At 38.4% G+C, this 23,912-nt stretch overlaps 1 protein-coding gene across 1 annotated transcript; it reads right to left on the bottom strand.

The window, feature by feature from the left end:
- Window positions 1-379: 379 nt before the first annotated feature.
- LOC134542480 (tubulin-folding cofactor B-like) lies at window positions 380-18,048 on the bottom strand. Its single transcript, XM_063386799.1, has 6 exons — window positions 17,839-18,048; window positions 14,911-15,054; window positions 14,684-14,777; window positions 11,882-12,073; window positions 10,001-10,073; window positions 380-4,072 (listed from the first exon to the last, which is right to left on the bottom strand). Exons 1-6 carry the CDS (start codon window positions 17,953-17,955, stop codon window positions 3,958-3,960), a joined length of 735 nt encoding a protein of 244 aa, XP_063242869.1. The 5' UTR covers window positions 17,956-18,048; the 3' UTR covers window positions 380-3,957.
- Window positions 18,049-23,912: the final 5,864 nt, after the last annotated feature.

The following is a 23,912-nucleotide window of genomic DNA, read 5'->3' as shown; positions in this document are numbered from 1 at the left end:
TGCGGCCCAGCGAGGTGTGTGGATTGTAAGAAACGAGTGACTGGGGAAGCAACATTATTTTTAAGTGCAATTGATTATTTGCCATTTTAGAAGATTATTTGTAAGTGACATAAGTAGTGGCCATCAATAAAACTGTGTGCGCGTAACATAGTCATTTAAAATTAAAACCAAAGTAATAATAAGTACATACATAATGACGTCCCTCGGCTTCAGGTCCCCGTTTTCCCGTTGAAATAAATGTCCTGTTATGCCCGTACTGCCCTCGTCGGAGAGGTGTGGGTCCAGGCCAACGTGGCCGGGACCGGGAAAGGCGGGACCTGGAGGGAGAGTGAAGTGATTGCGAGGAATGTTGGTAGGTTGTCGCAAGCAGAACACGGCATTAACGAATTTCACGAGCCGTCTTTTATTAACGCTTATAAAGTCCTGCCGCAGCCTGGCGGAACCGTCGCGGAACAAGTGCCCTACCACGGCGACACGGACTCCCTGATGACGGGGCGGTTCTCAAATACGTTTCGGCGCGAATCGTAAAGTTTATTAATGCTAGGCTGACCCAGTGAGAAAGGGCCCGAAGACGGAACGCTGTACATACGCGGCCCGTTACGTAATGTTCCGTGGACGGCGAAAAGTTCAGAGACTCGTAGCACCACGTTCGCGTTGTAGAAACTGCCCGCTAGACACGTCTCCCGATGACTCGTAAGTTAACAATGCTAAGCTGATTCGCGGTGGCAGCTCAGCTGCCGTGACCGACTGCGGACTGAGCGAACGTTCAATCCCGAGCGCAACGTGCGCGGCTCGCGGAGCAACGAACACGTGTGTCTCCGCTCGAGACCAGGACGCGACTGCCTCTCCCCGCTCGCCCGCGGGCCGGCGCCCGCGGGTGGCGGGGAGGGAGGGGAAAAATCGGCCGGCGTGGGAGAGAGCTCCGTCCCGCGGCGCGCCAGGCTGCGATTACATACTACGGCGAAACCCTTCAGAAAGTTATTGAATTATTTACAAAGACATACACGAGACATTAATGAATAAATAAGTTATTTACATTTAAGACCCTTGATCGTTTGCAAATATATATACACAGACATAACCCTCACTGGCATGCTAGGGCGCACGCGGGTGCGTCCCTGGCCGTCGCACTCCACTGGGGACACACAGGGAGGACGTTGACGAGGCATAACGGCCTGAGGGAGCCGAGGAGACACTTGGGTCGACGTCAATACATATTAAGCACAATTACCTACATTGATCAACCACTTAAACAATTTCTTGATAAAACAATTAAAATGTGTTTTTAAAACAGTACATGTAGTATTGTAGAAAGTAAAAAAAACTGCAACTAAACATTCAATATTTTCTGTAATGTTACTGCGTTCATGAGAAAATTATAAATATAAAATAGAAAGTACAGCTAAACATTTTTTAAAATGCAATATCTAACCCTAAGATTTAATAAGTTGTGTTGAGGGGGGCCTTATTTCAATTCAAATATTGAGCGTTAATTAATAAAAAGAAATGGTGATATTGGAATTAAACCTACATAACCTTTTAAGCAGTGAATTTTTTTTTTGTTTAAGATTTTATCTGTTAACATAATTTCAAATTTAATTTTTTCTTAGCATCTTAAGTTTCAATACATTAATTTACTTTACATTGAAGGGAAAAAAACCCAACCCACATTAAAAGGAACATGGAAAATATTTTACCTATGTTTTCCAACCACACACACTAATCCCTGCCTCTTTCCATCAACTAGATGCAGCCAACAAAAAGTAATCCTTGCACTATTTCTGACCAAAGGTAAAAGGATGTCCACTAATCACTAGTGTTTATTATTTATATTTATTGTATCTGGCGACCCTATCTAACTTGCAATTAATACAAATCTGGTACTATTTCAAACCGTGTTTAGTATTCAGCTTCCACATTGTATGTGTATAATCCACAACTCTAATTGGCACAACTATAAATTGTGACTTATCCTGCCTTTGCAGCCTTCAGTTTCTGTTCAATAAATGAGAATTTAACAATACAATGATGTCATTATCCTATTCTCTGTATTTTTTGGTAACATAACCTAGAGTTTAGCATGTTCAAGGGCTACATTTTTACCACACCACCACCCATTACTGCCTTGCTTATGCTTGTATCTGGTGTTTCAGTTTTATTTTTGGCCTAAATTTAATTTTCGTAATATTATGTAGAGCATATGTTCTGATGCCACAAGAAATTTATATATTTTTCAACATGTTTTAAAGTTTTTACTACATACATAAATCCTATTTAGAGAAAGTTGGCTAGTTTGCAATTGCATATTCGATGGCATAATGGGTGAAAATGATTACACAAACATTGTATGAAAAATCATATTTCAAGCTTATAAAAAATACAAATAATCTCTCATATAACTATACAATTTACAGCATAACTACAAAAGTAATATTCAACATAGCTATTGTTACAAGTGGTTTCGTTAAATTGCTAACATTCTAAGCGCAACAAATATAATTATGCATCAGTCATTATGAACCATACTTCTGTACATATTTAAACATTTTCATAAGATATTAAATGTTTAAACTACATTTCAAGCATGATATTGTTACGAAGAGTTTTTTTTCCAGATTGAATTTGATTTGCTTTTTTATTAGGCTCTATTTTATTGCATTTTAATAGCACTGAGATATTAAAGAGGGCAGACTTGGTCACTCAGCCATCACGGAAGAGTGAGTGGCAGGTAGGCCACGGTGGTTATGAACCTGCTGTGTTTAAGTGGTTTTAGAAGGATAATGGAGTGGCGTGGCTTCGGTGACCGCTCGTTAGAGGTCTTTGTAATTACATATTTTTTCGTTGGAAGGCTACATTAAGCTAGGAATCGTAATAGCCATAAACCTGCAATCATGAGTAAAAAGGAGGCACCATCTAAAAAAAACCTCCAGATATGACACTATTTTTTGTAGGAATGTAATTTGTTGGTTTACAATGTGCCAAACTATTACCATTCGCCTTTTGACGTGACGTCTAATAAATCGATGAATGCCGGCTGCACGCACAAAAAAGTGTCCCATTACGCACATTGTTTCGTTACGCTGTGTCCCGTTACGCACATTTTTTCATTACGCTATGTCCCATTACACTCATTGTACGCTTGCGCCGCATCTATCTCTCTTCCACTCAACTGTTTATAAAGTGAAGTGAAAAGTTAATGCGGTTTTCATTGCTTATTACAACAATTTCAGCAATAAAGGTTAATTATTCTTGCATTTTAAAAATCTGATTACTAGTATAATTTCAAGTATTTATTCTTTTATTATTAAAATAAAAATGATTCAATTTTATTCATTAAGTATGCAATCATTTCATCAATGTTTTGTTATGAAGTCGGTTTACGGACGATAGCCATCGTCCGTAAACCGACTTTACAGACAACCAATTTTTTTAGATACTGAATTAAATATACAAGTTGTGAGTTTAAATTCTGAGTTGGGAAGTACCAGATCATAGAATTAGTAAAATAACAAATTTAGTTTAATTAAAGACTTAATTTCTAAGCTTTGCAGATAAAAGATAGTTACTATCTTGAAGGAATTCAGAGGTGACTTAAGTAATGTTTTACCTTGGTAGGGCAGTACGATTGATAGATGTGAATTAGTCAAAACTGGGGGGGGGGGGGGGGGGGGGAAATTAATGTTAATAACGTAAAGAGTTGCTTATCTAATGAGTACTTTTCTTGCAAAACAAAACTATTTTGTATGTTTTAGTGTAGATTAAATATTATGTAAAATTTAATATAATTATCATTTTCTCATTTAAACTCTCCATAACAATATTTTTAATTTTTAAACTGTTTTGATCACCGATCAAAAACACCAAACTAATGATAACAAAATATGCACAGTTCATGATATTAAAGAAAAAAGTTTATAGCAAGTGCCATCAAGATAATGTCTGCAGCAAGGAAAAATATTATATTTCATCAAGTTCTGCAGTTTCTTCAGGGAAATCTCCAACTGTGATGTGTGCTGGCTTCACGAAGCTGCCATACTTCGGTGGACACTCAAAATATTTCACGCCATTGACCCTGTCACAAAAAAAAATTATTTGAACAAACTAAATTTGTGATACTGTAACCAGAATAAAAAAAAAATTAAACATGCCTTCATAAAGATGTGGGCTTACATGCTCTCTCTACCACATTCCTTCAAATGAGTGGTTGAGTATCTATGATGAAGTATTTAAAACTAAAACTAGAGCTGGGCCGATTTATCATCCGATGTTGTTTTACTGATCCTCGTGATCAGAATCACGATCGCCGATATTTCACGCCAATCAGCTACTGTATTTTCCCACAAAAGTGTCGCCCCTGCATAGGGTTGCATCTATGGTATTGGACATAAAAATCTAACATTTTCACTCTAAGTGAAGTCTTCAGGTTAAGTGTCTCAGCTTATTGGTTCATAATAAATACTGCGACAGTCCTGTGTCCATTTCTCTTCCCTCTCTAAACTTAATGGCCCAACATTGTCACCCCCCTTTTTTTATCAAAAAGACAAGAAAAAAGGAAAAGAATGCCATTTTTATCACTCCGTGTTTCCTTTACCCTTTTTTTATGTAGAGGAAAGGCAGCAAGCTACTCTTTATTGTCAGTTGCTTCTTACTAGCATGCACATTACTAAACTTTCAGAGGGGGAGGGGGAAGAATATAAAAGCCTCACTTTAAAACAGTTTTGTTATGAAATGTTACAGTTGCTAAGCGTGGGGAATCTCAAGCAAAAACAAATAATGTCTGGACAATGTTGCATCATAAAATTCCATCCAGATACACACATGAAGGTCCACGGACATTTCAGCGATGTGAGAGGTCGCTGGTGGCAGATGTACCATAACCGCATGGTTACATGTTTTTTTAACACGCATTGCCAAGATACTTGAATTAACCAATTTATATACACTTACTTGTAATGTTATACTTCTTAAAAACACAGGCTAGTTATTTAAGCAAATATTCAACCACACATAATTTGTAAACTTAATTCTAAATAAACATTTTCCATTATTCCATGCATCATCAGCCTTAAACAATTATTATAAGATACTGATGTTTCAAATAATTAAGCTGTATACAAAACATTTTTCTATTACATTTAGGTGCCTATTTTTCTAATGCTACAGTTTTAGTCTTTCAGTAAATTTGTTTGAAAACTTTATTTCTTAAAATACTTTGGATTCAAGTGAAATATTCACTGTTGTGTTTGTGTAACAATAGCAACATGCCATATAGTACAGTAAATAGTAAAAATTAAAACTTTTAATTCTGTTCCAGTTGTATTGTGTGTTCTTTTTATTTTTCCAATCACTATTACCAACTTAGTCTGTTCAAATATTGGGTTGCCAACATGAAATCATGTTTTACCGTTTTTTGAAAGGATGATCGGTATTGGTTATTGGCCAGATCGGCAGCAAGCGATCAGTATCGGCATGATCGGCCCAGCTCTGCTAACACAATAAACTTTGACTTAAGTGCAGGAAATAAACATTTTTTCCATCCCTGCACGGGCCAGATACCTGACATACACAGCCTGTTCAGACCGGATGTAATTCAGGCCGTGCTAGTCAGTCCGTATCGAGCAACATGGCCTGGCAGCGCTCGGGCTATGCAGGTTAGTTGACTCGGGGTCCTATTTATTTAGCCCTAGCATTTTTGTAATTATTCCACACAATGGTAATCTGAATTTTTGTATTGGAATAGTTAACTCAAAATATTATATGTTTAAAATTCCTAATCCTAAAAACCTTCCCGCAACTTTATTACAGTTCAATAATTGGATGCAGTTATACAATATTAAAACACTTCTATTGTTCTACAGCCATTTTCAAAATAAAATTTTACTTTTACTTCACAGCCACATTATTATTAGTCATCTGCGAGTACTCAAATTTAACGAGTCGAGTTGAGTTGAGTTTTTGTGTACAACTCGAACTCGAAAAAACGAGTAGAGTTTCCCCCCCCCCCCCCCCCTTTTCCACTTGCAAAGGTTATGTTTATTCTTTACTTATAAGATGCCAAGATCGCAAATAAAACATATTTACTAGAGGTCTGCGAGTACTCGAAAATCGAGCTCGAGCCGAGTACTTACCTCAAGCTCTAGCTCGGCTCCAAAAAATTGTTAGGCTCGAAAATTTCGAGCTTCAACAGCAACATGTTATTTGGCCGGAAAGCATTGTGACGGTGTTTTACTATTTACGGGAAAAAATACAGTAAAACTCGCTTACGAGGTCCCGCATGGTAGGTTTTTCCGTATAAAGTGTTTAAATTGTCCGGGGTCTCATCATTTACGCCATTATATGTGTGATATAAAGTCCCGTTTAAAATTTTTCTGAAAGTTCCTGATAAATAGTAGGGATGTTCGATATATATTAGGCATGTGCGAGAAAGACTTTTTTGAAATCGAGACGAGATCGAGAAAGCAATTTAAAAATTCTCGAGAATTGAGTCGAGATCGAGAAATCTGTACTTTAGTTAACAGGATAATATGATCCAAAAAAGTAAAACTCAATAATCTGACAAACATACATAATTATTCAATAATTTTATCAAGTATCCACAATTGCAATTGCAACTTTACCTTTACACTCAACAGTTTATTTGCCTACTGTCGTATGTAAACATACGTTATTGACTCCATAGTTTATACAGTTTCCTTGAGCCATGGAGGGTACTTGATAATGAAAGTCTGAACATTCACCACTATCGATATGTCACTATCGATATATCAGTATCGATACGGAAGGCAATTTAATCATGATGTTGCTTGTTATATACTGCTGGCCGTGTGTATAACCTAAGGCCATAAAACAAAATGCAATCGCGGAAGAATTCTGCAGTCATGTTTATATTTTTATTTTGTACCGTACCGTTTTACGTTGATACATGATATTGATACCGAAAATGATTTATTTTTAACTTTAATGTTGGTTTTATTAACGGAAAATAATCATTTTCTTCTGTAATTTAAAGTGATAACCACAGCACAATTCATTGTTTACGTTTACCGTTTCATGTAGTGACTTGTGAACGGAAGTTGTTCGTTTTTAACTTTTTAATAATTTATCGTGTATACTATCGTAACAATTATATTTTATTTTATTCGATCTACGTTACGTTGAAGATATGTTAATTATTTCAACACGCAACGCAAAATGCTGCCTCAATATATTATATTACCTAACCTATTTCTTGTTTACAAAATTCTCGAAAATTCCGAGCCAAAAAAATTATCTCGAGACGAGATCGAGAAAATTTCTGTCTCGACTCGTTCTCGATGATGCCGAGACTCGCACATCACTAATATATATTGATGCATCGAAAACATTGATGTTTTCTATTTGATGCATCGAACCCATCCGATGCATCGATGACTTTCGATGTTTAACGATGCATCGATGTATTTCTTTCAATACATCGAAAAATACGTGTTTTTTTTACATTAAAAGAACGGTTTTGGACTAGGAAGGAAGGAATATTCTATGAAGTTTGTTTATATTTGTATCTCTGTAATATATCAAATACAAGCAATAGTTACGATTCTATTACTTCAACTGCGAATTATGTAAATAAATTACAAACCAAACCTGAGTGCAGGTGAGATTTTGTAGTATTAATTAATGGCCCTATCGCATGATGGAAGTTTCGTTGCTAAATTGGAGGGATTAAGTGATTAAGATGTTTTGATCACTGGTTTTGTACTAGACCATTTTCGATCGTTTGAATGTAGGCTAAATAAGGTTATTCAACCTGGCTGGACCATTGTGAATATAGAGAAATAATGTGACAGAGTCCTATATTTAGATTAAAATTACGCGATTTGACGTAGGTTAGCTCATAGGCCATAGAAACTAAAACGTATTTGTTTCCATGGTATGAACATAACAGCTTTAAAAAAAAGAAAAGGAAAAGAGGCATTACTGAGGCTAGTGTAAATATTTGTTAATAATTGAGTGTATATGTCACTATACATTCTTTAATTATTATGAAATTAAGGATACCGTCAGATCCAGTAGCTTTATTTGACTTCAGTTTCTTAATGACCAACCTAATCAAACTCTCCGTAATCGGTGGCACAGATATGTTAATAACATTATAATTATCTCTAGCTGAAATTTTTAAGTTATCTGTTAGAGAAGAATTTCCTGAAGATTTTTAATATGTCTTAGCAAAATGTTTACTGGATAGTTTATAAATATATAATTTATTTATGCAAATGTTTCTTTACGATGCATCGAAAACATTGATGTTTCTGTTTGATACATCGGAAAACATTGATGCCATATTACGATGTATCACATCGAAAAAAACATCAATGTATTTTCAGCATGCACATCCCTAGGCGCACGTAAATATGAAGAAAAGACAAATGAGCAACAACTTATGAAGAAATATGGATGATGTACCATAAGTGCAGTACAAACCCAATAGTTATCTTAAGATAATTACCATAAAAAGAACTAAAGATTCTTTGTAGATACCATAATTACTACAGAAGCATGATAGCTACCACATGTGCACTATAGTTACGGTAACGATCGAGATGTATATTTACTGTGATGGTAATGTATTTATTTATAACAAATTAAAATTAAAGAACATTATTGAAAAAAAAAATGTTCAATTTTGATATGTACGGTTGGCACATGTTGCTAAGAAATAATGCGATCTGAAAGAATGCAGTACTACTACAAAAAGTGAAAAGGGTACTCGTGGATTTTTAGGTTATGGCAGTCTCTTTCGTTTTTCAGTAATATCGGCCGAAAATTAACAAGCATATCGGAAGTCGGCATTTCTGCCGATTCAACTAAATATTGGCAAAATCGGCTTCTTCAGTACAGCTCTACATTTGATAACATGAGTAAACATATTTCAGACTTCAGGATATTGAAAAAGACTTTAATTTCCATGTAAGTTTATTGTGCATGTTTTTTTTTTTTGCAAGTGTAAATTGAATTAAGTAAAATGCTTCTATTTTTATTACTTTCAATCGATTAAACTTTAATGACAAGTTACAGATATTTATGACACTAATTTTGAGGTTAAGCAATTTTACTAAAGCATTCCAGCCACACAGGTTGCCAGCGAGAGACGCTTCTTTTCTGCTGTAAACACCATCTCCAATCGTAGAGCTAATTTAACTCCTGAACGTTCAGAAAAAATTATTTTTCTGGATGATAGATTAAAGAACAGAATTTAATACTCTATGACAATCTCTCTCAGAATTTTTTTGCCGAAAAGTGGAAATGTTGAAACAATGTGAATGTACTTTTCCAACAACATTATTTTTGGTGCCAAGTTTGTTGAAGCTCAGTAAGGACTCCAGAAAAATTGACAAGGATGAAATTATTCTAAAGATATGTTACATTTACACAAACATATACTTGTAAAATGTGGTTATGTTAGTTGGATGATATCAGTTACTAATGAACCAATGGAAGCAGGTTAGATTCTATGGCAAAAATGTTTTTTTTTTCCTAGCAGTGCAAAATGTAAATGCACTCTGTAAATAGTTACCCAAAATTAATAAGCCCACTTCATTTTAATACTTTATTCAAACATTATACTAAGTTTAAGGTAAAAATAATTTCCCAAAAGTGTAACTGTACCACAAAAGCTTGAGCTCAGCTCGAAGTAAAATTATTAGGACGCAGACCTCTAATGTAGGCCTATCTATTTAGTAGGCTAACAATGATAATGGTTTCTTTTTTTTATTTCCATATTTTTCTCAAACTTTCTCACATTTTATTACTCCATCACAGTAAATTTATGTGCAATAAACTTAAAAAATAAAAAAAACTCGAACTCGACTCGATACTCGCGAGTATTTTAGCAAACTCGCTCGAGCTCGACGTGAAAATCCTCTGCTCGCAGACCCCTATATTATCATAAAATAAATTATATATAAATAATAGGTTTTACTGCATAACATTACTAAGATGTAAACGTTTGGGTCACACTCACATTCCATCATGTTTGCCGAAAGGTTCGTCATACTGGACTCCAACCCACCAACCAGAACTGAACTCCACTTTCCCTGAAGCATAATAGTATGGTATGGATTAACAGTCACACAAGCAGTCCATTTGACAACTCAAATAATTTGAAACTATTAAGATAAGCAAACCAGTTAAAGTAAAATGGAACATTAAGTCCAACCAAATCTCGTTGGTCACAACAAATTTAAATATTATCATTGAGAGAAGTTATGCATTCTCAAATGCATCTGAGTTTACAATACAATATCAAATTTTACACTACAGTAGAGCACCCCTCAACCGTAATCATTGGGGGGAGGTCTATTCCGGTAAGGGGAGTTGCGGTAGGGCCGGCCTCCGGGCCGGTTGAATGACCTTCATTCAAGCAAGCTGGCAGGCACGTGTTTCTTATCACTGAGGGTGGGTGCGTGCGTGAGGAAAGAGGAAGAAATAGAGTGGTCAGGGGAGGTATTAGGACTACAGCTGCAGTGTTGTGTTACTTCGGTGTTGACGTGCAAGTGATTCACACTTCCTGGAGAGTGTATAGTCACTGCCACGCACAGTTTACATTTCACATACACAAGAATAACACTTCAAGCATCTAGTTTGAAAACAAAGAGATAGAGAAATACAGGTAAATGTAGACTGTTTAACCATATATTAACGTATAAATATGTAATAATACATATTTGTACACTAAATTATTGTCTACAAAATGAAAGCATCACACGTTGGAAGTATATGTTACTGGCTATCACGTGTGTCAGCGTGTGTAGTGGGAGTCTGTATACATACTCTCGGGCCGGCCGGAATTTTCCGTTTACTTGACATAATGAAACAATAAAACTACTTACAGCATAAACATCTTTATAGTAATTCACGTCCGATGCGAAAACCAGTGGTGTATTTACGCAATGCGCGGGAAAGACTGGCTATAATTAGCTCTCTGACAGACGTGCGCGCGCGCGCCTACAAGACATGTACAGTCAGGCAAAAGCAAAAAAACCTCGTTCCAGTGCGGAAATGTTTTGGAGATGTTTTGTAATGTTTTAATTTTTTTTTTGGAAAATTAGTTCCGGATATCGGGAGTTCGTTTGTGGGAATTACGCTTGAGGGGTGCTCTACTGTATTTCTTGAGACATGTAGAATTTAATGTGTGAATGTCACAAAAACAGCAATTCATTTATTTATAACAATACATTTCTGAAAGAAAAAAAAATACTTTTACATTCATATTAAAGATCTACCCAACTCTCAAATTCTATTAAATTATATTAATCAGCAAATAATATGTCACAAACATACTTTTCCTGCAAATAAACTTAAGAAATAAAAAATTTAATGTAACGTAAGTCTACAACGAATTAGATTATTATACATTTTTTTTTGTCCATTTTGCCAATACTTAAATCAATAACTTCAGTATTTGTAACATAGTTCATAGTTTTGCAGTGTTATATTTCTGCCGTGAAATTTTTTGAATGTAAAGATGTAAAATATTTTTAGCTACAATCATTTCATTAAAGGCTTAGAACCGTTGTTTGTTCAAATAACTTATCAAATAGTAATAAACTGTCTATTTTAAAGAAAAATAATATAAAATGAAACCTATGTCTGTAAAAAAAAATTCAATTCGAAACAGAAGAAAAATGTTTAATTGAAATGAAAATTCATTTTGTTAGCTACAGTTTTGACTTTTAAGAGTTTGTAATAAGTTCACTATAAAAAATTTCTTTCTGTACTTGAGTCTCCCAGGCAGCAGAATAGTAATAAGGTTTGGGGATTGTCCTCTTCAATGTTCATTTCGTCACCACTACTTCAAAGGCTGGCTGGGCACGACACGCGTGCACTTAGGTACGAGCCTTACCGACAAACCTGACGCAGCCTCTTCGGACCGGCTTGCCGGGGATCGCGACCTCGCACCTGTCGCCGGGCTTCATCTTCTTGGCTGCCTCCTCTTCCTGTTGCTCCTCCTGGCGACGCTTCTCGTCCAGCTTCTTCTGCTCTTCCTCGTTGTACTTCCCCAGCTTGTTGCGCTCCAGGTACGCCCGCACCGTGTCTGCACACACACACCTCAGCCAACTCTGCACTGATGTGACTGCAGTGAGGGCGAAACACCTCGCGAGTTGGGGGTCACAGTTCCAGACACACGTGTTGCTCAGAACCAACAGGCAGGGCCAAACTGTAGGACTACAAATACCGGATGAACCAATTTCAACACTTTTTCAAGACCTTTTCAATAAAATTTTATTACAACTACTGCATGTCACACAGTATCATGTGTGCGCATGCGTGTGTGTACGTATGTATGTAAGAGCAAAATAAACACAGCTACTATGAAAAAGATTTACTATTCTTAGCATTGTGGATATTTTTATGTTAGAAAGCTAAAAAATTTGCATAATAAAGGTAATTTCTACACTTTATATAAATCGGTTTATTTATTTTATTCACGCTTAACATTGTCATAAGTTTAATTATGGTTCGCTTATTCTATGCAATTGTGTCTGATTTGAAAAGTCTTTTGCTTTGTCTATGATTATGATTTTATCTTTGGTCATAAACTTAAAATTATTTTTAATTCATTTTCTCTGCATTTGTAAAGAAAAGGAGTTTTTTTTTTACTTAATTTCTGGACAAACAGTTCATGTTTTGTCAAAATTTAGAGAATCGCGGTGTTATTAACAAGACAGAAAAAAAGGTTCTTTTAGAATGTTCAGCAGTAAGCACGTTTTAAGTTAGATTCTACAAATAGCTACTACGAGAAATATGACGATATAAAATAATTCAAGCTGGATGGCTGAAAATTGGAGAAGATTTATAGATATTTGTAAGGAATTAAGTGGATTTATATAAAAATTATTTACGAAGAATTACCAGATACTTTCAACGAGACCTGAACCATTAGCTGCGGATATCGACGTGTATAAAAGTACTTACCATGAATATATAATTTTGAGGATAATATCAAATTGACCTGCTAAAGAATAATCGACAAATTCAATGAAGATTTGAAGCCCGAGTCTACTTCTGTACTTCTGTCCTGCTCAACCACGACTGACTGAAGGAAGGTGGAAGAACGTTTCAACTCGACGATGGAGTATCCAGAGAAGGACGATCCGTGAGCCAGTCCGACGACCAGCCCCAGGAGACCGTTCGAGAGGAGTACCCAGAGGACTGCATTCTACCAGTACCTAGAGTGATGGATGTCACTGTCCGTTGATCGCGCTGTGCAGTGGTCACCGAGGATTGCCTATTTTCCCTGGTGTGGTTTGCTGAAACCGAGGTTGGTTTGTCCCAGTCCCGTCCCGTCGCTGTATAAACTTTCGTCGTTACGTTCAAGAGTTCTATCCACGTTAATAAACAATTATTCATTCAAAGAGACTTAAAGAATTGAAAGTTTAAACAAAAATTGTAACAACTATTCTTCATACATGTTAACTTGGCTAATTTAATTATCTGATATTATACCGGGATCCCAGTATCACATAGTTTTAGACGTAGTACATGATTGGAATTCATTTTGGAGTTAGAAACTATTGATTAAGATGGTTACTCTGGTGTAGTATGTTTTCACTGAAACCCAGAGGTTTGCTCACCGACAGATTACTAAACGGCACACACTCATAATACATACATAATTTATTTTAGCTTGTTGTAACTTTCAACATGAACTAAACTTTAAAGTAGAGATAATATTAATTTATTTTAATCTGAAGTAATTGATTTATATCATTGCATAAATATTAATTTTAGCAACTTGATTACAACTTTGCACTTGGATTGATGAGGAACTAAAACCCCTGTAAGAATTCCAATCATCTGAGATTAGCAAATAATTTTAATTATACTATAGTGTGATTTATTAATTCTGTGGATGAAATATGTTATATGAATGTTATGTCAACCATACAGAAACACTTAGATAATACACTACCATTTGTCACAGATACCACATACTTTTATTTACCACAGATAAAATAGTTACACTAAGAAGTATTTTCAGTTTGGATTCTAGTAAGGTTAATTTACACTATTAGATTCATTCATTCTGGCAGGACACCACAGATGTTAGGAAATATACAATAAATAATTAATAATTTCCGTTTGACACATTAGTGGGTTCCGTCCAGCATATATAATTTCCACATAAAGCCGTGGAGAGTCTACAACTGTGCAACTAAAAAAAATAAGCAAGGCATTGAAAAAAACAAGTACCAGTTAGCAAAGCGCTGCCGGAAATTAAAATTTTGCGACTTTCAGCTCTGTTGCTGTTTATTTCCGGACTTTTTCATGACTTTCGTGACAAGTTCTTTAGTTTCATAACTTTTTTCTGACTTAGGTAATTTTCATAATCTGTAGGCATCCTGTAGGGGAGCTCTAAGGAACTAAACAGTGCAGACATTGCATGACCCGGTTACACACCAACTGTTGTAAAAAAAACATCAATCTTCGCAATGTCATTGCTGAGTTTATCTACATGGTCAACATATTTTGAATTGATATAGCACTCTACAGAAAAATGCAGCACCCACTGATATGCATTTCCTTATGCTACTTCCCCTTCCGTCCCTCTTACCTCTCGTGCTCTTCACCCCCATGCTAAGAGCTCGCAAGACGCTTGGCCCACACAACAGAGAAGTGATCTTGAACAACAAGCTCTACTCACCCGACCGCTTGCTGTACAAGTCGTCTGACAACTGGAACTTCTCTACATCTTGCTTATCTCCAAACGAATGCCTCATGGCAAAATCACCGGTGACCTGACAGTTACATAACAGAAAATTCTTGTCACCACATATGCAAAAAAAATCCCTCATTATTGAGAAAAAATAATTTTAAAAAATATATTCACTACAGCTTTAAAGTAAAATAATTCTGTACTTGATAACATACATGCAGTCTCATCCCACTGTCGACAGGGTATGATCCCAGTAAAGCATCATCATTAGCTAGGAAACAAACAAACTGGCTTTTTGAATCGTAGACATTAATCTTCATACTGTTTGCAGAGCATCCTGTTACTAGCTCCAAGTTATTCTGAAAAAGAAAAAAAAAGTTTTAATTGTGATTTGGTGAGCAGCAAGCAAATATCACAGTAAACTAAACAATGCATGACATAACCAAGGATTTTGACATAGATGATCACAAACAAAACTGCGTCTTCTCCAAATTTTCTTAAGCTCTGTGTCACATGGCATATTAGTTTTTTCAATATTTTTTTCAATGCTATTTTTTGTAAATTTATTGCAGTAGCTCTCCTGTAATTTATGTTTCATCTCTAACTTTCTCAACAGATATTTGCTACATGTTACGTTATCTAAAAATGGTAAACAGTCACGCAATTTCTGATAATTATGACTATATTCATGATATTTCACAGCTCAAGGAGTGTGTGTAAGGAGAAGAAAAAGTGCTTTGTCACAACAAAGTTATTTCTCAAAACAGTAGATATATTTCAACTTATTTTAAAATATGTAACTATATAAAACAACCTTCATGAAGGTAGAATAACTTTAGGACCAGCTTTTATTGTTTAATATTCTTCAATATTCACTTAAAATAGAAAACAATTTAGGGGGACCCAGGCTGTAATGTACTGACATTTCAAGTCCCTGTCATTTAGAAAACAATCTTGGCTACGCTATACTTTTAAGGATCACTGGAGAACCACAGGATCCAGGGTAAATATTTACTTGGGCGATATTTCCGAAAAAAAAATGTTAAAAATCCAAAAATACCTTTATTTTATGCTCTTCAACTTCCTCTTTTCATTAAAAGTGGCGGAGGTAAGAAATTCCAAATACTTTAGGAGATATCAAATTTTTAAATTTCATCACATGTAGTTGAGCGGTATTTGCGAAAATAAATGTTAAAAATCCGAAAATACCTTTATCATATGCTCTTCAACTTCCTCTTTTCATTAAAAGCGGCGGAGATAAGAAATTCCAAATACTTTAGGAGATATCGAATTTTTTAATTTTGCAATACAAGACCTGTGGAACCATTCGAGCGGCGCCATTTTTGTTATTTTGCCGTGTGTTCGTGAATACGTGAATCGTGAATGCGTAATTAATAAAATGGTTGATTAGGTCAGGTCAGTTACATTATTACTTAATACTTTCAAACTAAGCCGACATTAAAAATTATTTTGTGAATTAATTTTAATGGCTGTTTAGTTTTAAAATATTTATAATGTAACTGACCTGACCAAACAAACCCGGACAGACGGTGAACAGTAAACTAAAATGGTCGATTAGGTCAGGTCAGTTACATTATAAATACTTTCAAACTAAGGTGATATTAAAAATAATGTGAATTAATTTTAATTATTCTTTAGTTTAAAATTATTTATAATGTAACTGACCTTACCTAACAAACCCGTAACAAAGGATGTACAGTAACAACTCACGTAATTTTTTTTGTTACTTATTACTTGCGCAACAATATCAAAATAACAAATAAGACTTTATAATTAGAAACGTTAAAAACTCACCTAAGTTAGAGGCGGCAATTAAACACCGTTTTAAACAATAATTGAACTAAATAATCACGTATTAGTTCATTTGAATTCTGGCCTATCACGAACAATCACGTGACATCATTATCCAATAAAAAAAAATAGATACTCGTACGTAAACAAGAAAAAATGGTGCACGCACGCCACAGGAATGCGCTGGTTTTGTGCTGAAATTTAAAAATTTGATATCTCCTAAAGTATTTGGAATTTCTAATCTCCGCCGCTTTTAATGAAAAGAGAAATTTGAAGAGCATATAATAAAGGTATTTTCGGATTTTTAACATTTTTTTTCGCAAATACCGCTCAACTACATATGAAGAAATTTAAAAATTTGATATCTCCTAAAGTATTTGGAATTTCTAATCTCCGCCGATTTTAATGAAAAGAGGAAGTTGAAGAGCATAAAATAAAGGTATTTTCGGATTTTTAACATTTTTTTTCGGAAATACCGCCCAAGTAAATATTTACCGGATCCAGTTAAAGCTAGTGTCAAGTAAACATTAGGGTGACAACAACATTAAGACCAATCTCTCAAGGAAAACAGTCTTGACTCCTCTAGAGCACAATGGCGGCCTATAAATGGTAATTTCATACAAACCTGTAGGAATTTTGAAACACTGTTTTCATGGTAGAGGAAAGTCTGCAGAATTTAAAAGAAAAAATTTGGAATTTTATATTTTTGTATTTTTACGGGAAAACCGCAACACGTACAACACACTTTCCTCTCCTTCTTAACACCAGCTTAACTTGCTTTCCCCATCCTCAGTTGTTATGTAAGGTTATCCCAGGTAACTGTACCCAAATATTAAAATAGGAAAATATGAGAAATTCTGACCAATTAGCATTGGTGCAGCACCAGACAATTTACTGCAATGCTTTCCAGCTATTTTACACTCCATGCCGCTAGATACCACTACTGTAGACCAATTTTTACATACTTAAAACGTAGGTACATTCCACACCACCAGGTTTGCTGGCATCACTTGCCTAGCATATTTATTATTAGTTTCTCATATTGTCTCTATTACAATATTTGCTGTAACCATCTGTCTCCTGTATCTCCTGCCCCTTCCAGCAAACAACTCCCTTTAATATTGTCCTTATCCATGTAAACCTAACCAAGTTCGTCAAGTTTATATTAACTCCAATACTCAAGTGGTCTCCGAAGTTGACTGCAGTCCCGTCTAAAACTCACTGCAAACATAGTAAATTAAACGTATGAACATTCTTTTTTTAAATTTTAAAACCGTCCAATATTATATTTTAAGGTTAGAAAATACTGCAAATAAAATGTGTGTTCTAACCTTAAGATCCTTTACTGTTAAGCTTTTCTTATACCTCTTCTCAACACTAAAGTCATCTTCGCTATTAGACACAATAATGTTGACAATATCTTCCGTAATAACTTTAAAATTCGCCATTTCCTAAGGATAATTTAAAATTAAATGACAATTGACACCAAAGATCATCATTGACACTAACAACACAGTCTCATCGACATAGAACACGGTCATAAAAAATCTCTGTATAGAATACATGTTTGTTGAAAAATGCACTAAGTTACTGCTTAATAAATATTCCTAACAAATCTAAAGAAATCTGTCGGATATGGATCGACCAATAAAATTTTCTAGGAAACCTAGGATGCAAGTAAGGATTACTGCAAATTATATTGATACATTGTGATGAAGAAAGTTGAAAATAGAGCAGTAAATAGCAAAAATAGCCCCTGTTAATGTAGCCGGGAATTTTATTGGGAATAGCATTCGTAACTCTGTTAATTACTCCCATAACAAACTTGTTCTATCTGCATATTTTTGGCATCCTAACAAAAATTTATTAATGTCGGCTGATTGCTCCACAGCCACATATTAGATTTTGATATAATGTATATTTTAGCAATATGTGCAGGAGAAGAATTATGATGGGAATGAATGCTAAAAGAGGTACAATAAGTGTGACTTCCAAAACAGTTGACCTTCCGGAGGTGTTGAGGGTCTAATGTCAGGTGTAATAAAGAAGAAGGATGTGCTGCACGGGAAATCATCCAAACCATTTCCCATTTTTGTAAACACGTGATAGAAATATGTCGTCGTCCCTCCGAAGGCCATAAAGCCCGGCCTCCACTCACCAGTGTTAAACCCCGCTAATGGAACACACCGCTAGCACATTTCACGTGAGTAAAGCGAGCCGCCGACGCCGGTGAGTGTATTCCCAGACCCAGATACGTCCATATGCCAACACCAACAAACAGTTCTCATGCATCATAAATTGCTGTGATTAATTAAGTGATTTTTAATTAGCAAAACAACACTTAATAGTGAAAGTGCGTCGTAGGGGTGCAGCAGTTTCCCCCGTGAGAACTCGTAATTAATAAACATCCGGAATGTCCCTTGTGGCCTTCCACCAATAATTAACCACAGTGTTAACCAACCTAATTTACCTCCCTGTTTTTACTTGCAAATAGCCACTGGATTAGTCAACAAGTGACAGACAGTCTCCAGCTTAATTTTTTATTTTCAAATATAATTAATTAAAATGTTGTTATGTAAAATTATTATAGGCCTTCCGCCAACTAATTCAAACAGATGTTATTAATATACGAGTGTTCTATAAATAACAATGACTAATTATGATTATAAAATTGGAGTAACGGCACATTAGACAGTTTGGCGCGTCATGACGCTTCCACCCCTCCCAAGCCGGCACAAAGTGGCAGTAGAGTTTTACACACGGGCCGGGGCGGACGTGTGATCCCGTGAGGAGACTTCAACTTTTTGTGCTTCTGATTCGTCATTCTGGTAACTTTTATAATTCGCTAAAACCTTTTTCCTCCTTTCTCTCCCCACGTGCCCCCATGCCCTTTTCCGGTATAGGGCTTATACCGGCCGCTTTAATTTTTGCTCGTCGCAGAACAAATGTTCGCGACGCAGTGATCTTACGGTACGGGCCGACTCCTGCAAACAGAACTTCACGTAATTCGTCGAGCATACACCTGCCAACTGCAATCTTAAAGGCTTTGCCATTTAATATTATCTTCGTGGTCCCGCGACTCACACAGGTGAGCCCGGGCACGAAACTATCTACAGCTTATCACAGGAGTGGCCGTTAATCCACCCAAGCTCTTCGTCGACCCACAAATCAATGCAGGGACCTTGTTTGCAAGTACCGCAATGTAACATCCATGTAATACGTAATTAATTATCAATGCGAGTGTATGTAGTGCCAACATGTTTTTTTGTCCAGTGTTATTGTGTAACTTGTGCCTCCATCCACACTGTGTGAGATGAGAGACTAAAAAAACAGCACCTAAATACCGTTTCTTTTCGCAAACGCCTCCTGAACAATTAGGAAACAGTCCTATATACTGTTTAGGGCCAGTGCTTATTAGAAGTAGGGACTCCCTCCCACCATCAACAGCCATCGATCCTAGTGGAACACGCAGGGGCAAAATCCCACGACCACCTCGGTTAATCCTCAAATTAACCTGGCACTCACCGGAGATTTCCTTTAGAGCCACTGAAAACCACTAGGACCGCCCCGGATCTCGATCCCAAAACCCTTGGTGACTGCATTTGGGGCCCGTTGCGTGTGGCAAAAACCAGACATTTTCAACAGTTTCCAACCATTTTCTACAAACATTCCACGGCGTGGGCAATAAGCGACCATTTTGCGAGCAACAAGTGATTGGGGTCAGACAGGCAGGCACGGCTAGAGTAGCGGACAAAGAGTCACCCTCCTCCTCCTGGACAAAGGCAAGTCGGCATAACAAGGGACGCGCGGACACTTGACGTCATAGCCCAGCACCCACACCCAACCCCTCTCCTCTTTCGCAACCTCCCACTCTCCCTTTTGCATGGCTGTCCAGGTGTTCTTTTCTTCCACCTCTCCACCCTCCTCTCTGCTCTCCACTTCGCGCGGTCATACAGGCGGCGCTCCCCTCCCCAATCCTTCACGTTCCTCTTTGTGCGGCTGTCCTGGCGCCTCTCAGCCAGTGGCCCGACCCGGCACGTGGGACCGGCCAGCGAACTGTCACTGCCACGCCCATTCACGGACATAAGCGCCGGACACTGCGCACCCACCTGGCAGCTAATCAACAACATGCAGTCACCGCCATCGACTACCGTGTGCGCGTACTGCTTCCTGTCCAGGGAAGTAGACCTGTTGACAGGGACACTACCGTGGTACAGCACATGCCAATGCACACTGACAGGGAAAGTGATCAGCTGCCCATGGGGCCAGTGGAAGCAAGAGGCAGGGGCTAACGAACTGTCATGGCCGTTGCAAACCACCAAGATGCCCACATCACCCGCCGCAAAGAAAACCGAGACTAGCACCACGCTGGTCGACACGAAGACAACAGTTTACCCGACTTATGTACACGCCGCACCACACCCAACACGAGCTAGAGAGTTGGCTTCATTAACCGAACAAAGCTCCTGGATGCCCATGCGACCATTGTGGAACCAGAGCAAAATAGTGCTACCAGAGTTCTGTGGAATTGCGCACGAAGACCCTACCACATTCCTGCAACATTGTGAAGCGCGACTGGCGATATCCGGGATACCCACGGACTAATGGGCGGAACACACCAGCGAGCAGCTGAAAGGCACAGCCCGCCAATGGTGGAACTTGTGGGGGCAATTCAGCATGCCCTGGGAGGCCTTCACAGCCACTTTCATATACCGCTTCGATACCGATCAAGCCATCGTGCAGTCTACTTCCAAGTTCAAGAACGACAACGAGACGGCGAGCCACTCGAGCAATTCATCGCACAGAAAATGCAACTCTTCAGGTGAGTGTCACCCGGCAGGGAGCCAACACACGCACTAACTACTGTGACAGCCCTATTATGTAACGAACTAAAACCCTTCTTGAGGTGCCAGCGGCCCAAATCCATCGAAGACTACGTCCAGCAGACCGTAGACACCGAGCGCAACATGAAGGGGCTATGGTGCCGGAGCATGCCGAGTACCGACAGGGGGCGAATTAATTTCACATCGAGTCGAGGTTCGCCCCTAGCGAACCTACCGGAGAGGGCCAATAGACAACAACTGCTCACATGGTGATGTGCCATCGAGGAGGCACCTATGCCCTATTGAAGAGACGCGCGGGAAGGCCATGACGGCCCACCAAGACAGACTGATGAATCACTACCCCGATGTCAACGAGGTTGACCACACGGAACGCGCCACTGGCACATCGACTGTCCCCTACCACCACCACAGAGGCAGTCATCAACCACCCCACCGGGAAACGGACCCCTGGGGGTGCAGAACTAACTGCCCCGCGCCCGAAAACTGCAACTCGAGACATGTGGGACCGGCACGGCACCACGCCCATCCTAAACCAACTGTCCCGCTACCCGGATGGTCTGATACACATTCCGGTGGAGGTGGAAGGGCAGCCCGCAGCCGCCCTGGTGGACACGGAGGCGAGCCAAGTGTTTGTGTCCCCGGCGTGCTCCGACCACACCAGGCCGAGCTACAAGTTATTCTGGGCAAAAGCCCGGCCAAGCCTCACCACCTCCTCCACCTGGAACTAAACCCCAGTAGGGGTGTACCAAGTGCACTACTTTAATTTCCCAATTTTTGGCCTATATTCCCATGTTTCCATTGAGTGACTTGATTTTCGTCACTCGAGGGCCATTAACCAGAATAACCTATCCAACCTGTTTTCACCGCCGGCGCTGCAGCCAGGTTATAGCTTTGTCAAATTTTCAAATATATATGCATTTCTTGTGTCCACAATTATATAAACCGGCGGTGGATATATAAAAACTTTTACCTCATCAATCCACGTGGAATCACCCCGCATGTCCCCGGTGACGGGACGATTACTAGTACCCGGCACCGAACCCATGCAGGGGCGCCGATTCCACAGCCAACAAGTGTTTCTCTTCTTTTCCTTCCATAGTTTTATCATAAAATGCCAATCCAGTCCATCTGTTGCATCCGCAACCCTCTCCAACACCTGCTTCCAATTCCCTTACTTAATCATTCTAGTTCCATCAACAGTTGTCACTTTAGTGAGTTAATAAAATGCCAAATCCGAGCATGGGCTATGTCTTGATATTCTTCAACTATTGTCTCTTGTCTAACTATTCTCCACTATTGCAGATGTTATTCTCCTTCTTGATATTCTAGAAGGTCCATTGCTGCCATCCAGCTATCGAACTCTTCTAATCTCTTGCCAATCTCGTTGCAATAATTCTTCCATATCCTTTGACCCTCTGGATCAGCCAACAAACCAGAAATGTTCCAGAGGGACAATTGTAAATTTGATGCAAGGTCTTCATAACGTTGCCGAATGTCATGCACCTTAGAACATTCCAACATAACATGAATGGCAGTATCTGGAAGCCCGCAAACTGCACACATTGGGTCGTCCACCAAGTTCATGGTGTACAATTTAGCCTTGAAATTTCCGTGACCCGTAAGATACTGAATGCAGTAATGGTCCACTGGAATAGTCCGTCTCTCGAGGCGTTCTCTAATATTCGGAAGTATCCGATACGTATATCTGCCATTGTTGGAAGAATCCCAACGTTGTTGCCATGCATCAAGAGTGAGTTCTCTGGCGATCGGCTTGTCTCCTTTTGAGACTGGGCCACCGGTAGCAAGCAATGACAATTCTCCTCATTCCTTCAGGAGTAAGTCAATAGGGATTGCTCCCGTGACTACTTGCAAAGCCTCAGTGGATGTTGTCCGATACGCCTTAGCCACAGTTAACAATGCAGTTCTTTGTGCAGTAAGCAATTTTCTCTTGATGTGAACTTGTAGTGCTGCGTGGTACCAGACCACTGCAGCATAACAAACTACTGCAATAAAGGTGGCTTCATAAATCCTCATCATGGTATTATACACTAGCCCCCATCCAGCCGGAGCCTCTGAACGCATTTCATGAAAGAGGATAGTTGACTTGCAGCTCGTTTCTTTGGCATGTGTGTTAAATTGACCACATTGATCCAACCAAACCCCTAGGTACTTCAGAGATGACACAGCTTTCACTGGTCTTCCGTCGTACCTGATCACCGGGGGTCTATTTGAGCTAAGTCTTCCCTTTAGCATAACAGACTCCATTTTATCCGGGGCTATCTTAAGCTTGCACCGCATGGTCCAGTCTCGGACAATGGTAAGAGCCTCCTCCGCCTTTTCTTCGAGGAGCCGTCTTGAATTGCCTGGGATGATAAGCAGGCCATCATCGGCATATCCGAAGATGTCACACACGTACGGGAGCTCCAATCTGAGCAGTTCATCAAACAAGACATTCCACAAGAGAGGACCCAGGACGGATCCTTGGGGGCATCCCTTCGTAAGTACCTTAATGCAGGAGACATGTCCCATAGTGCACACACATGTTCTGTCATGAAAAAAGG

The sequence above is a fragment of the Bacillus rossius genome (assembly GCF_032445375.1).
Source record: "Bacillus rossius redtenbacheri isolate Brsri chromosome 4 unlocalized genomic scaffold, Brsri_v3 Brsri_v3_scf4_2, whole genome shotgun sequence".
Taxonomy (NCBI): Eukaryota; Metazoa; Arthropoda; class Insecta; order Phasmatodea; family Bacillidae; genus Bacillus; species Bacillus rossius.
This window is presented reverse-complemented; position numbering and strand designations above follow the sequence as displayed.

What these genes read in the sequence shown, in the direction of transcription:
- LOC134542480 (XM_063386799.1), bottom strand. Translation starts at nt 17,955, where the DNA reads ATGGCGAATTTTAAAGTTATTACGGAAGATATTGTCAACATTATTGTG. An exon ending in TAACAGTAAAGGATCTTAAG is followed by an intron (nt 15,055 to 17,838) that starts GTTAGAACACAC and finishes TTTCTTTTTCAG; the next exon opens with AATAACTTGGAGCTAGTAAC. An exon ending in ACAGTGGGATGAGACTGCAT is followed by an intron (nt 14,778 to 14,910) that starts GTATGTTATCAA and finishes TGTAACTGTCAG; the next exon opens with GTCACCGGTGATTTTGCCAT.